Source organism: Ctenocephalides felis, unplaced genomic scaffold, assembly GCF_003426905.1.
Source record: "Ctenocephalides felis isolate EL2017-DRISC unplaced genomic scaffold, ASM342690v1 CF-g0.4_SCAFFOLD_03571, whole genome shotgun sequence".
In the NCBI taxonomy this organism is placed as follows: Eukaryota; Metazoa; Arthropoda; class Insecta; order Siphonaptera; family Pulicidae; genus Ctenocephalides; species Ctenocephalides felis.
In genome coordinates, this window is record NW_020539725.1 from 21,124,299 (window position 1) to 21,140,924 (window position 16,626).

At 29.7% G+C, this 16,626-nt stretch overlaps 1 protein-coding gene across 1 annotated transcript in view; it reads left to right on the forward strand.

Annotated features, from left to right (window-relative positions):
• The window catches only part of LOC113385789, a 39,235-nt gene extending 23,873 nt beyond the window's left edge, over positions 1-15,362 (forward strand). Inside the window, exons 6-9 of the mRNA XM_026623624.1 lie at positions 6,436-6,658; positions 8,810-9,021; positions 13,198-13,408; positions 15,098-15,362. Of these exons, the coding sequence (XP_026479409.1) occupies positions 6,436-6,658; positions 8,810-9,021; positions 13,198-13,408; positions 15,098-15,362 (911 nt within the window). The remainder of the gene's footprint in view (positions 1-6,435; positions 6,659-8,809; positions 9,022-13,197; positions 13,409-15,097) is intronic.
• The last annotated feature ends 1,264 nt before the right edge of the window (positions 15,363-16,626 follow it).

The following is a 16,626-nucleotide window of genomic DNA, read 5'->3' on the forward strand; positions in this document are numbered from 1 at the left end:
AAAAACGAAAATTCCCGGTACTTTTTGAACAGACCTCGTATATTTATTGTGGTTGAAAAGGCCATAAAAGCTCTTCAACTTTCTATTATACCCAAACTTATATTTTTTCATAAATAACTCTGAATTACTTAATTTGTGAAAACAATTAATCACTACATAAATACATTTTCAAGAAACATTTTCAGAAAGCCAATTAATCAACGTCTAATTGAATATAATCAACAAATACTTTCCATAAATATCGCTTGACACGCATATAATGAATCTTAATCAAAATTCTTGATCTCGTTCAAAGTAATGTACACTAATGTAATTCTAATTACTAGTTATAAAATATCAACCACATGCTAAGATATGGCTTAGAATGTAGACTAATTGAAATTAAACCTGAACGATTGAACTATTTTTAATACTCTAGATTACATTTCTTTTATACTCGAAATTATGCGATTTTTTTTAACTACTAAGATATTCAAGTTGTATAATAAATTAATATCATCTATCAATTTGCATTTATAAATATGCACGAAGACTTGATATACAAGAATAAGACAATCTTGATAGAAGTTCGAGCGATTTTTCATGATGATCTATTGTCTACAATAAAAATTATCGGGGATGTAATAACAATTAAATTAATAACTAATATATAAAGGACAAATACATAATATATTCATACTGAGCCATAAATGAATTTTAATAAAAATTATTATTTTAATCAGGTGTGATTGACGAGGACATGGAAGTTGGAAAAAGGTTATGGATTGATGAGTATATTCAAATGCATAAAATTTATAAAAAAAATAAAAAATAGTCTCAAGTTTCACAATGTTCAGTATATTTTCAGAAAATACACCTTAATAAAACTAAAAATATAGCAATTTGATATTGATCTTATTACTAAGCCACCGGCATGCGTGGTTGAAAAATTTAAGCAAGTTTGCATTAAAAGTTATTTATTTTTGATGATATCGTTTATAGGGTTTTATTTCAAAAATTTGAAATTACAAGAACTCGGTTTTGCAAAGTCCCGTTATGTATAATACTCATTTTTGAGATCACTCCACACCAGGAAAATGATTTCTCATTTTATATGTATCATACCTAATTAAATTTATTGCGTTTATTATGTAATGTAATTTATGTTAATTTATGTAATGTAATGAGTTTATGTTAACCAAAGAAGTAAATATAAGCAATATAATTTTAAATCTTAAAAAATAAAACCATCTGACAAAGATTGACGAATATGCTCATGTCTCGATTCAAGCCGAAATACACAAAAAGGAGACTGTTCGCACTTTTCAATGAAGACTTTAAATGGTATAGTAATTAACTGTCGTTCTGCTATCTAAATGTGTAGTCAAACATATTACTTATTAGCGACTTGTTTTCATTTCATAATTTACTACTCAAAAGCCTAACATTACATTTTATCGAACTAGATTCAGGTCCAGCACGAGTCAGATGCACTTTTAAAATAATCAATTCCGGTAACCTTGAACAAGAGTCACACAGTTCTTCCATCAGCCTCGATTTACCATGTATAAATCACGTGTTGTTTATTGCTAGCCATTTATCAATCATTTGCTAGTTTTTTTTATTTATTTTTTAGTTTTATTACTTTATTTGCAGTTAATTACATTTTGCTGGAGCCTGAGGATTTTTAATGAATTTCAATAATAAGCTAGATAATTTATTGCTGATCATGAGATCAGAAACAGAAAAAAAAATGCGATATGAAATTCGAGGTAAATTATGCGAGAAAGTCAATGTGATTTAGTAACAACTAGATTAATCACTAAATTTAATTGAGTAAAACTATTTTCGAAGAAGTTTAGGTAGAATTGTATTGAAAAAAATATTTTCGAATTGCCAAAAAATGAGAATCATCAGTAGTTATTTAAATTTGTTTCATATTTTTCATTTCAACATCATATTCTCACTTTTTATTTAATGATTAGTTAATTCACATACAAGTACTTTTAAGCGCACTGCCTTGTGTTGACAGGATTGTGAGTTTGAATCCCCTTTTTAGAAAACCTGATATCATGCTGTAGTGATATCAAATGGTAGACCAAAGATAAGTTTTCAATTGACAAAAAGTTTATTTCGGGTGAAATGGTAAACCTCTAACTATTCATCCCTTTTACCAGTTCTGACCAGTACTAGGCCTGATACTATTGAGAAAAATCAAAATCATATTGAGAAAATGTCGTAAATAAGTATTTGCAAATCTAGCATAGCCTTGATATTGGAATTTATTATGCATGTCTTACATAAAGCTTAAAACCAGTACATGAAAAGTAAAAACAAAATAATTTCACTCGCGGTTATTCTAAATGTTACATGGGCTAGCACTCATTGGAAACTTGTTCTTGCGTTTTATGAAGTTCCTGTAAGATAAGTTATTAAATTTATTTTATTTCTTTCTAGATAATCTTATTATAACGAATCTTAAAACATATTGTGGGCGTGTAATATGTATACGATTGCGTGAATCTACCATGTTTTCTGAATCTCTAAATTCAAATTGGATGGTTCTAATATTCTAAATACACATTAAGATTTTAGCTAAGACAGGTCACCAGCTTTGGAGATTATTATGACTACCTCTGGACCGATTTTATACACTGATGAACATGGTTTATATTAAAGTTATGTATGTAAAGCACCCATGCAATACAAAACAACAGATTTAATCTGTGCTGAAATTAATGTATGCATTTTATAATCTTTGAAACAAATTGTGACTAAAACGTAGTTATTCGGAAACAGTACTTCAATCTTTCGAATATTTTTTTGTTTTCTAATAAGGCAAATTTGAGTTTCTAGAAACATAATTATATAAAGCGACGTATGATAAGGACGCAAAATAAGAAAAACGTTTGATATTATCGACTCGGATGCCAGAGGTACTTGGACCGAATCCTGGCAATGTGTAAAAAAATTACATACTTGTAATATTAAAAATGAATTACAATATTGAACAGATTTGATTTCGTAATATAGAGTAAAATTTTTATAAAAATTAATATACTCGCAAATAGAAATCGAAATATGTAAAATCGATATAATATGTAGAAGTCAGTGTAGAATAAAATGTATATATATATATATATATATATATATATATATCAAGCATAACTTGATTCTCGTGTGTTGAAATCAAGTAAATTCTAATATATAATTTTCTCTTCTTCATTAATCCGCTTAGAATATTTTAAACCGATTATGAGATGCGACATCAGTTGCATCAGAAACCGTTAATTGTGGAATAACCTTGTACTCTGTCTGTACTTGGTAATATCCATCATCAAATCAAGACTTAGTTCCAGTTTGTTAGCCATCTTAATATAATATTTCTTACTCAGCATTTTCGTCCCTGACTCGGACATATGACACATGAACGAAAGTTATATTTAATTATAGATAATAACCGCAGAAAACTATAGTTCTTGGAATGCTTTTGTCACACGGTATGCGTTCTGAAGGAAACGTTTTTCTTACGTTAATAGTATCACGATCCACTTCCCTATTTCTTATTGATTAACTATGCGTTGTCTTTAGAAGTTTTACGTTCTATACCCTCTTCGGACAGCCTGGTGTCAAGCTGGAGTGATATCGGTTTTCACGAAACATAGATAGTAGCATGTTTTCAAATAAAAATAACTCTAGCACTCTGGAATCGTCTTTGAAGAGCCTGTTGTGATGCAGTAGTATATGTTTCCAAGTGAAAACAGCCCTAATAGGCATTGCTGCACCAATAGAAAGTCATCACTATTACAATAATTGTAATAATAAAATTCATCATATAAAGATGAGACAACTTTTTGGGTTGCCATCTATAATAACGTAGTTTGTAAGAAATTCATCACAACAGCTCATAGAACCTATAAGTTCTGATCGCTGTTCAAATAAATACAAACAAAAAAAAAGCAGGATGTATAACTATTTGAATTGAATTAAAGATTAAATAGAATAAAAAAAAATTTTGAAATGTAACTAAAAACTACATAACATGATTATAATTTCCAGAATTTGTCCAAGCAATTGAAATATCTTCTAATATATAAACACCCTTAACATTACTTGCACTACTTCTACTATTGAGTTTATGCCTTTTACCTGATACAACTAATATTTAGTCATTTTGAAAGTAGTTTTTAAAAAAAACTTAATATTTTAGGTTGCTTAATATATTTTTTGTAAATTTGAAATACTATATAATAGTCAACGACAAGTTGCTGGAATTTGTATATTTGTCATACATATAAATTAGAAGGTAAACTATTCAAATTGAAATTTTTAAAGAAACCAAATTATATTCTGAATTATTAAGTGGTTTATAATATTCTGAAGTTAAGACTGTATAAAATAAGAAGTTGTAAGTGGCATTTTGTCACCGTAAATTACATGAACTTCTCGAAATGTCGAAATAATATAGTTATTCAATAAGAATTAAGATTTAGCTACTGAAATAATATAATATCTATTTTCACTGTTTATTTTTGTTTTTCATAAACTATTATTACTTTCTTACTTTGACATGTATAACATGTTAATATTTCGTTGAATTTAATTAATTTTATATACCTATGCTTACAAAGCAGAAAAATGTAATAAATTTTCAATTTTGTGAAATATTATTCATCCAATATCTTACTTCGTGATTGCAAATATAATATACTCGTTATGAACTCGATTTGGGCGACACAAAAATGTGCGCACTGTTTGAAGTGTGCGCCACAGTTAAATAGTAAAAGAAAACAAAAAGTTTTACTGGTTACAAGAGACTAAATCCAAACTAAGCTCATACAACAAGCTACTTTTATATAAATCTTTATTCAAACCAATTTGGTGCTGTGGTATACAATTGTGGGGCAGTACTCATAAGACTAATATAGAAATAATACAGAAGTTTCAAAACGAAAAGAGCTCCAAAATATGTTACCAACTGGTTGGGTCATGTCGACACGAATACACCTACCATAAATAAAGTAATAACAAAAACAGCACATAAGTATAGAAACAAGCTCATCAGTCACCCAAATTCATTAGCATACTCCTTGATAACAGAGAACTATCCAAGAAGATTGCAAAGAAAAGCGCCACTGGATTTAAGTCATCAACTCTCCTGATAAAAAATGGAAATAACTTAATCATTATTTATAAGAAAATATTTTATTAGCAAATATTTAAAATTATATAATTATCAATAATATATTGTTAATATTATATCGAATGGAAAAGCAACTACTGAGTTGTTTTTCCAACATGCCCCAATAGTATACAATGTCCCTTTACTACCGACTATTGCAAATTCCTCAAATTTATTAAATATCTTTAACTGGACAGTTGTAAATAAAAGAGATAATAAAAAAAATCTTATTGTTTGCGTAGTTTAAAATTTCAGTAACATTTTATAATATTTGATTCAAATACAGTAGAACCTCGTTTATCCGGACCTCAGCTATGTGCATACTTACAATTCGAACTTTTGCGCGATTAATGCTGCAATTTAGTATACGAGGTCTGTTCAAAAAGTACCCGGAATTTTCGTTTTTTCAAAAAAATAATTATTTATTCGTCTACATTAATGTGGTTCCCTTCAAAGTAGTCCCCCCCAGATATAATACACTTATGCCAGCGTTTTTTCCAATTTTCGAAGCACCCTTGATATTCACTTTTTGATATGTCCTTGAGCACTCTCAGCGATTTTCTTCAATCGAGGAAAACCGCCGTCCTTTCATGGGTCTCTTCAACTTTGGGAATAGGAAAAAGTCACACGGAGCCATATCTGGTGAATTTTTGCACTTTGCAACACTTTATTTCATTTTTTACGCAAAATTTAATACAAATTCTTTGACTTTTCAATTCTTCCATTGTAAAAATCGCCGAGCTCTGAAAAACACGTCGAACCTTAGCGACTACCACAGACAAAGTAAACAGTGAATATAGCTGAAAATTTCATCATACTTTAGGGGCATGTATACCAACACAATAAAAAAAAAATTTGACAATCAGACACTCCAGACCCGCGAAATTTAATTATTAGTAATTCCGGGTACTTTTTGAACACACCTCGTATGTATGTAATGTAACCTAAGAAAATATATATGTACATGCATAATAAAGTTTCAGTTTCTTAATAAAAATTATTTTCGTTGATATCTTTGTATGTATTTGTTATATTTTAAAAAATATACATTATTATTTATAAATTCGATTATCCGGATTTTCGATTATCCCAATGCCTTTCCAGAAAAATTAGTTCGGTTAATCCAGGTTCTGTACTATATTTTCTAAATACTAGGATTATGGTAATAATTAAAATATTTACCGGCATTTTACGTTATTCATCCGCTGATACTCTAAGAAAAGGACTTTAACGTTTATGATTATATAATTTTATAATTTTTTTTTATCTTGCAGCGATACCAGTTGGAAATTGGTCACCTCCGTCTGATATAGACTACAATGAAAGATTTCGATGGGGCGGAGCGGGCGAGATGGAGGACAGCTACGAAGCGGCTTTACGACGAGGATTGCCCTATCCTGTCCTTACGGTCGCTGAATACTTCTCGCTGGGACAAGAAGGATTCGCTTGGGGAGGGCAATATAGAGCTGCGGGATATTATGCTTCGATTTTACTTGGGTAAATATATTCACTATTAAAATATAAATAAGGGGCCTTCTATTAATGATGTACGGCTTAAAAGAGGAGGGCTAATAAAAAATCTCTAAATATCGCAAGTGGTAGGGGGGAGTTGTTAAGTTATCATGTTCATTTATTTATTGCCTGAATTTTCAAAAAATATTTTTTTTAATTTACAATTTCTTCCTTTTTTTAATTGATCATATTAATACACGGTCCTTATGTATAAAAACACAATTAAGTAAGTCTAATTTTTAAGGGGCACAACTAGTGTAACCGCCTAAAAAAAGGTGATTTTTGGGAATTTATATTAAAAAAACTACTTTATCAATCATTTCAAAATTTTAGGAATATATTTATACATATTTTAAGAATACATAGTTGAAGAAAAAAATTAAATATTTTTTAAGTTATCGTCGATCTCCAACGGCGCGACAAAAAAAGGCCCTTCACTGCTGCAGTGAGTCTGGCCTTCTACGTGGATGAAATTTTAATAAAATTCTTTTTCGTTAAACTAGATAATATTGTCTGTAAAATGAACTACCATAAAGAAAAAAAAATCAAAAATTGACAAAATGACGGCGTTTTTTTTTTTAAAAAAGTCGAATTTTACCCAAAATTTTGGTCGTTTTTGGACTGCCATAATTCGATTTTTGATCCGATCAAAAAATCGATAATTCATTTTACGAAGAACTATATATAGAATATGTAAAAAAAAATTGATAGTGATCGGATCATTTGTTTTTGAGTAATCGCTGCAGCAAATTCGGAAAATGCTGTTTCGAGAAAAACGCGTTTAAAGATTAAATGATCGTTGTACTATATACACGTATGCTATATATACGTACTATATATACATATACTTTAAATGGCTGTAACTCAAAAACTATTTAAGATATCGATTTAAAATTTTGGTATGTTATTTTTAAAGGTATAACTTATCAAAATATGGAAAAATTGAAAATTCGGTTTTTTGAAAATTTCACACTAGTTGTGCCCCTTAAGACTTAGATGTTGAGATATATAATTGTATCTAGTTGCTGTTCCAAATAAATTGAATTTTTATAATTTATTTATTTACTAATATAGTAATTCTGACATAAGGTGTAAAAACTTATTATAAAAATCAATTAACCAAATGTTATAACGCATAAATTAAAAAATAAGTCGATAATACTGAGTTAAAATTAAAGATATTGTATCGATAGTAGCAAAATTATGTAGTTTTGGTTATTATAATATTTTATATATATTGCTAATATCTAATAACAAAATCTTCAAATTTCATCATCCAAAATATATACAAAATCTATTTTACTTGATATTGACAATAGAGACAATAGTCTTTATGCAATAAATGACCTTTGATGTCTGTTCTTCCACATATTTATTGAATCTTGTAAATAAATAGATTCACAAAAATCTGATTATCAACAATCAACATATTTGTAATATGTTGATTGTCATTTCGTTTCCTGGAAGTTTCAATTTGCAGATTTAATTAAAATAATTCAGAATAGTTCAATAAAAATTGCATAAGGTGTGTGTGGAAAGTGAACAAAACTTTCACTATACGTTTTTGCGAAAACCACTGCATAGATTTAAGAAACATAATTTTCCATTCATGTGTTTTCAAAAATTTCAAACCTTCAGCTACATATCGATTTAGTATTATTTTTTATTAATATTTCATTTGCTTAAACAAGTTTCGTTTCGCAGTAGCATTCATTTAGTTAAAGACATTTTTTTTACCTTAGTGCAAATTTAAGAAGTATTTGCTATATTTGAATTCTTGTTCATCAACTTTCTTACAACGGAAATCATTTTAAAAGAAAAATGCCACTTGCAATACTAAGCCTTACAATCAGTAAAAGTAACATATTAGGTTGTTAGTATATAGGAACATCACAAGCAACCATTTGGAACACAGTCTAAGTTGTTTTTCTCACAATTCCGGGCGTTACTTTTAATTTTGATGTGATTTTATGTAAATTTTAAAGTTTCGCGTTACGTTTTGTTTCTATTTATAGCCCATGATTGATATATTTTTATGAAGTATTGATACCTATCCTAAAACAATCTCAATAATTTGACTTTATTGTACTTTTACTCTTTATAAATATTGCTTTATTAATCTAATATTTTTTCAAGTACGGCATTGGCGTGTTGGCTGCTCATGAACCTGCTCCTGGTTGCTGTCCCGCGATATGGAGCCTATTTGATGTTTACGACTGGGCTTTTATTGGCTGCCACGGATTTGGGCTACTATCTGATGTTGCCAGCAAGGCCTCTACGAATTGTACTTGAAGGCGGAGCGCTCGATTTTCGATTAGGATGGTGCTTCTGGCTGGTCTTAGTTGCTGGTAAATACTGAAAAAAATTGTAAAACATATTTTTATGTTCACTTATTTTGTTTCGCTGACAATTGAAATTTTTTTCAATAGTCTGATGCAAAGTAGAGTAAGTCAAATTTCTGCGACTTCTCAATTTAAAAATTAGGGTCTCATTGTGCCTCAAGATAAATTACTAAAGCTTCCTAGCATCTAATTATAAATTGCATAAATCAACACATAAAAACCCAATATTAATGATCAGTATTGACATTATAATAAAAAAGCGATATTATTAACTTTTCCAACTAAGCATTGTTTATTATGCAAATATTTATTAACTTCCAAAGAAAAAGACCTTGAGAATATGTGTAAATATATAGTTTATCGAAATTAACATAAATATTGTTTGCAATGTTATCAGGATATTGGGTATGATATATTCGTTTCCTATATATTTTAACCTACTTCGAGCAGCCTGTTTTCAAGCAGTAGTGACATAAGTTTTCACTTGGAAATATAGATAGCTATATGTTTTCAAGTGAAAATAGCCCTTACCCGGCATTGCTGCAGCAATAAAAAATAATCGACACATTTGGGTTGCCATTTATAAAAAAATCGCTGTTTATAAAAAATTCATCTCAACAGCGTATAAGACCCTTAAGTTATGATCGACATATTTAACAAAAATATTTAATTAGTTCAAAAAATTACATTAGAGCATTATAGAATACCTTATTTGCCTCATTTACTCACATTGATCAGCATATATGTGGGTACTATCACAATTTACCATAATCCTCATGGTCATGATTTTAATGAAATATGGTAATAATTGACAATTTGAACTCTTTATTAATTGCATAACTCCGTTGTTGGAAACGTGACAAATTATGCAGGTACATGTGTAATAATATTCTACATCATGATTAACTACGAGAGACGTTATATAAAGTTAATTTACTTAATAATTGATAGAATCTGGAATTGAGTTAATTGACTACAATAATTAAATCATAACATTATTTTCTTGTGCAATATTCATTACGATTAAAACTTTTGTGCTCGGTTGCATAATAAATTAGCGCAAAGTAATGATATGGGAATAATATAGTAATATTTTATTCGCAAATGCGCTTCGACAAAGTACTATAATAGATCTTATTGAAAATATATTCCATTGTATATGTAATAAACATAAGTTGTTTTGAAATAAATAAAACATGTTATATGGCGAACAACATTTATAGTGAACAAAAACATTTAACAGTCAGTACCTATGGATATTTCATTAGATTTAATTGATTTAAATTTAAAATGTCATTTGTAAAGCTTTAATTATAATTGTTGACCGAGAAAAGAACTCGAAATTATTTTTAGAAATTTATTAACAACAATTGAATTTGTTTTTTATTATATATCGTTTTTTAAATTTTTACAAAGAACATAATATATTAATTAATCACACAAACAATTATTTGTGTAAATCAGTAGTCGGGGAACCGAAGTAAATTACATTAAATAAGGTAAATATGGAATTTTTGGAGTAAAAAGTATGTATTTTTCATTGATATTCACAGTATTTGCTACGTAGTTGTCCGTATGGGGGTAATCTCCTTTCGTCATGGAGATTACCTCTACGACGAAGTTCCTTCATGTCGTCTTAGACAAAAATATTTTGGGGTAATGATTAAAAAAGTTCCCCAACCTTGGTTTAGATGGAACAGGTGCTTTCTTATTCTCTGTAATATTTCATAAAATCTAATATAACTATTACTTACATGGTTAGTTACCACGTTTATCAAATTATCTACATATATATAAAAATAAGTCGGGATATAACTCCAGAACGTACGAATCGATTTCGACAATTTTGCATTCGTTGGAAAGGTCTCGGGCTTCGCAAGGTTTATAGCTAAGAAAATTGAAGAAAAATTTCAACAGAAAAGCGGAAAAATGATTTTTCACATACAGCGTCATCTCTGATGCTTAGTATGTACTACAAATCAATATATTAAGTAGATGGTGCCGGTAGATACATTGTTTGACAGCTACTCATTTCCTTTTTCTTTTCAAATATAAAGCAAAAAAAAATTTCTTCATCTTTCTCACGAAACCATCTGGTAGCGAAACGGAGTTCGCTGGGTTTGTTAGTTTTTTATAAAAGTATATAATTTTTGTAAGATAAATATATTTTAACAATAGAATAAATAAAACCGATTCAATTATAGGTAGGTACTAGTGATTTCGCAATACATATAATTAGTTGCATTCAAGAATTTCAAATACAGATAGGTCAGCAGACTAGTTGAAAGTTAGATAGTTAGATAGTTGCGCCGATTAGAACTGTATGCAGTTTGATATTAAATATCAGGGTATCAATAGCATCCATATAATATATAAATATAATATATATTTCAATTCATCAGCCATTTCGTTATGCAAGCGTTCTAAAAAATTATACCAGGAAAAGCAAAATACACAATTAAAACATTTCTTTAATTGAAAGTTTAATTAATGATCAACACCGAAACATAACCACCATAGTAGAATAAAAAATAAAGATTATAAATTCCAAATAAGAACGATTCTTGATTTATTGTTACTCAAATCGAACTTTTTATGTTTAATTATAATTATATTTTTATTTAATTAAACAGCGGAATTGTATCCTATTACAAAAATAAAAAATATGTATATGTATTTTTAGTTTCTAAATGTTTAGTTTTTAATTTTATTTGTAGTTTCCACTGAATGAAGGCTAAGATTATAGCCGAAACGTATGGATGTAAAAATTTTTTTTGAAGAAATTCATGTTTTTTTATTGATGTTATGCCCGATTACTAGACCTAATATATATATAATAATAATAATATTTTGGCATTTAGGGATCAAAATAAGATACTTTGCTGAAAAAACCATACCTCTAAAATGAATTATGATGTCTCGTGCATTGACCCAAAGATAGGGATTGAATTTTGAAAAATTTCGTTTTAATCTATTTGGAGTGTTCTAATCGCATCCAAATGTATAACAAACCCCAACTAACTTTGGAAGGCTGATCCACCCATGCCTATGGTTCACGACTTGGGACCTCCCCTTAAAGGTCTTCCATATAAATATTGCAAAAAATCATAATTTTTGGTATTTTATTCAGCAAAAAATGTTGTTTTAAACAATTTTTTTCAGATATTAATTTAAATACAAACAAAAAAAATGTTTACAAAAAAAATATCAATATTCTTCTTTGTTCCAATTTGTTCAATGCATTTTGTCTCTGCGTTTCTATGCTATCTAGAGGCTATGCTATCTAAAGACGACGATATTATAGAGCCGTGCAAAATTTTCCAGTCTTTAAACTAAAAATTACTTCAAACGATAGTTACTGAGTTTTGGATAGTTTTATTTACATATCTTATGATTAAATAAATTTTATAATAAAAATAAATCGCAGATTTTTATACCCATTTTTATACATTTTTATATATGTTGAAGTACCCAAAATGATGCTACTTTTGTATGGGGGACCTCTAAAGGGAGGTCCCAAGGGGTGAACTATAGACATGGGTAAATCGGCCTTTCAAAGTTACGGGGCGTCGGTCATACATTTGGACGTTATTGGGGCGATCTAAATGAGCCAATACATGATTTTTCAAAATTTGATCCAATCTTTGGATCAATGCACGGGACATCAGAATTCATTTTAGGGGTATAGTTTCTTCGGCAAAGTATCTTATTTTGATCCCTAGTATACGAAAATCATATGTGCCTATGTGACTTTTTTTTACCCATGCAAATCGACACGTCCTAATATATATATATATATATATATATATATATATATATATATATATATACATATACATATACATATGTATATGGTATATATATTTGGAAGACCCTAATGTACGTATTATTTATAACTCGAAGTCGGTCATCGTTCTTTAATATTAATTAAATATTGTTCCAAACTTGTAGTACAACTGGTAAGGGATCGTTCAAGTATTACGTAAGCAGATTTATTACAATTATTTACCCCCCCCCCTCCTCTTTGTCAGCAAAAGTAAGCAAATTTCGTACCAAAAATAAGCAAATCAATAACTCCCCCGCCCCCCTATAGTGCTTACGTAATACTTGAATGGCCCCTAATACAAATATAATTACCTTTGCCAATTTTTGCTCGTGTATAATATGCTTTTTTATATACAGGAAGTATATGCTCATTTTCCGGATTAGTAATAACGTGCGTGGATTTGGCATTTCCTCACCGATTTTCGACTGTTCTTGAGGTGTACTATGATACTCCTTACGATCGGCACGTTATATTGGAAGAGAGCCACGACACGCGCTACAGGAAACGCAACAGTGGCGGCAACGGCGGCCTGGAAGATCCACCGGGATTTGGCTCCAGAATACTCAGGTACTCGGCTTAACTGGCCAAACAGATGATTTTCTTTTTGCAATACGTCTTTGCTAGTTGATTGTATTATAAAAGTTTAAATCATTGCAGCAAATTATTGTATAATAGAAACTATTTAACTTTTCAAAGCAGATTTGCTAATTTTATGTTTTTTTCGAATCAAATCAAATCAAACTTGAAAAAAGTATATGCATATGTATGTTCTCAAACACGGCTGGACCGATTTCATTTCAACATTTAAAAGCCATTCGATATAGCTAGATAAATATTGGCGTTTGTCAGTTTTGTGTGACGATCGGCCAAGGCGTTTCTTTGTAATTAGCAGGAAAAATAATCTTGTCCATTTTCTAAGTGGATAAATTTGAATTCTAGAAGTTGATAAAGTGGGAGGCTCAAAAAATTGGCACCTGACCATAACCATGATATCACTTCTTCAAATAATCTTAAAATTAAATTTTTTACAAAATAGCTACTGTTTGAAAATAACATTCAACAACTTTTTTTTTTAATGTTCTTTTAATCTTTTAATGCATATAGTAACGAAAAAGACAGTTTCCAGAAAAGCGTGTTTAAAGTTTCGCTTAAGAAACAAAGGAGGATATTTGTGGTCAAACAGATACATGCTCGAAAATAATTTAAACTTGAAAAAATTTGTTCTACAAACTAAGCTGAACAAAAAACTGATCAACAAATAAGCTTTGAAAACAAACAAAAAACCAGTGGGGTGTGTGGCATCGTGCCTTAAGGCAAATTGCTGGAACTTCCCGTACCGTAAAGAAATGTTCGAGGAATATTGAATGTTTTCAAATAGATTATTATAAATATTGTAACATTGTCTAATATTTATAAGAATTATATAAACTGAATTGCAAAGTTGAAATTATTTGTTTAAAGTATATTAGAACTTTAGTCAGAATTAAATAATTTCTGAATTATTTTCGATATACAAAAAATTTTTTTTTGAAAAAAAAAATGAAAAGAAAAATTTGAAACAATTTTTTTCCCAAAATCAATTATTTTGTTAAAACGAGCAGAATTTTTTTTTTTTGAATCATTTAAATTGGACGTTTAATTCTTTCAAAAACTGCCATTTTTGCACATTTAGCTCGGTATCTTCGAAATGGCTGGGTTTGCCTTTGCCAAAAACTAATAAACATTTCTCCCAATCATTACAAATTGAATGTTTTTTAGATCATTCAAATCGGATGCTCCGTTTTCTCAAAAACTCGATTTCTATTTTCTGCGCTCTTTGCTTTTTATCTCCGTAACTGCTGGACCTGCCTTTGCCAACAACTATTCAGCACGTCTCCCTATCAATAGGAATCGAATGTATTTTGAACCATTCAAATCGGTTGATCCGTGCGCCCGAAAACGTGGACGAAAATTGTATCCATACATACATACACACACACACATTCACTTTTTCTGAGGTATGCCAAAATGTTCAGAAACCTTCAAAACGTCGAGAAATTCCAAAATTTTCAATTTCGATTTTTGGACGATTACAACAACTTACCCTACGGGAAGTTAATAGGATCCATTTAAAAAAAATCTTAACCAGAATATTTTTTAAGGTTGCTTTAAATAAGTATCAACAACCAGATGAATGATTCTTAATATGTTAATCGATTGTTTGAAAAATTTGTGTGAAAAAATATAATTTATTTCTCTCGATCCTTTTCTCATTAGACGTTTGTCTTCAAAAACGCGAGAACATGGGGCGGCAACCGATCGATACGGAATCGACAATCATGCCTTCCAGCCGACAGAGCCTCCAAAGTCTCCTTGGCGGTATCCATTTAGGAGGACTCAGATAGCAAGCGCCGCCGGAAACAGACAACGGACAGGATCCCAAGATTCTGCAAGCAGCGCGACGTCCTCTACGGCGACTCCCGCAGGGAATATTGGACAACCTGGTGTACATAGGGCTCCCATTAACAGGCTTGTACAGTAAGTCCGAATTAAGTCGAAATGAATAATTCAATTTGAAAATTTGAATTTTTGAATTAGTTTGAAAAAAATATTCTGGAATTTTTACCATGTTTTGTATAAAAAATATTTAATAATTGTGTGGCATTGGCAATGCGAATTAGAAACGTCGTAAATTCTTTTAAGTAGGGAAAGTTTATCCCATCTTTTCAAGGAAGCAAATTTAATTTAAGGGGGTTGTTCTTTTTTTATTTATTTTTTTGTTTCGGTTTTGAGATTTTTAGATTTTATGAAAGCTAAAAACCTTAGAATTATTTAAAAAAAAATCATCTCAATATCTATTTTATTGACGAAGTTATAGATATATATATCTTTATACATATGATCCTCTGAAAGCGTTTTTTTATCGTTCCGCGAGCTATTGTATGCCAGCTGCCTCTTTTTCATTATAATACCTCATGCCCATGACCTTTTTAATGCGTCAGCATCTTTGAACACCATGGTGTATTTCGTACATTAAATTAAATGGTGTATTTAGTACATTATGTTAAAAACTTAAAATACGTTTTTCTTCAAATTGACTTTTTTTCAATGCAGTGCCACACATTAAAAAAAAACTACAAGTCAGATCGACTTGCATTTTTTTTAATTTGTTCACTACTGCAATACCTAGTCCCCCGACCTCAAACATCTTGATAACATTACGCAAAAGAATTTTGCGAACCTTCTCGTCCCAAAAAAGAGCTTTTTTGACACTTTTTTTTTTAAATAGCTGCCATTTTTTCCTTCTTGCTTTTTTTCTTTCATTTTGGTAGGGGGGCTGGATTCAAACTTCTTCTTCAACTTAGTTTCTTTTTTTTTGTTTCGGGCGATGCGCAACGGATTTATCTATGGCACCGCAAAAGAGATCGATTTTGCAAGACCGACTTTGGCGCCCCCTGGTTAAAAAATGATAGCGCAAAAAAAGAAGAAAATTGAGTAATATTCTATGATTTTGTAATTTTCGTTTAAAAAAAACCTCTATGATAAATACATTTCGAGAAAAACAAAAACAAATACCTTGCATTTTTTGTAAAAAAAAGAACAGCCCCCTTAAATTAAACAATTGTTGAATGAGTTTTTAATACATTTTTTCAGCCAAAAAAAAGACAAAACCATATTGTATAGAGATCATATTCTTTGGGTTTTTTAACTAATTATTCAATATGTATTGTTTCCTTATTTTGACCTTCTAAGAAGTATTAGTTTTGTTAAAGTTCTACAGTTGTTAATTATCAAGGTATCGCTTT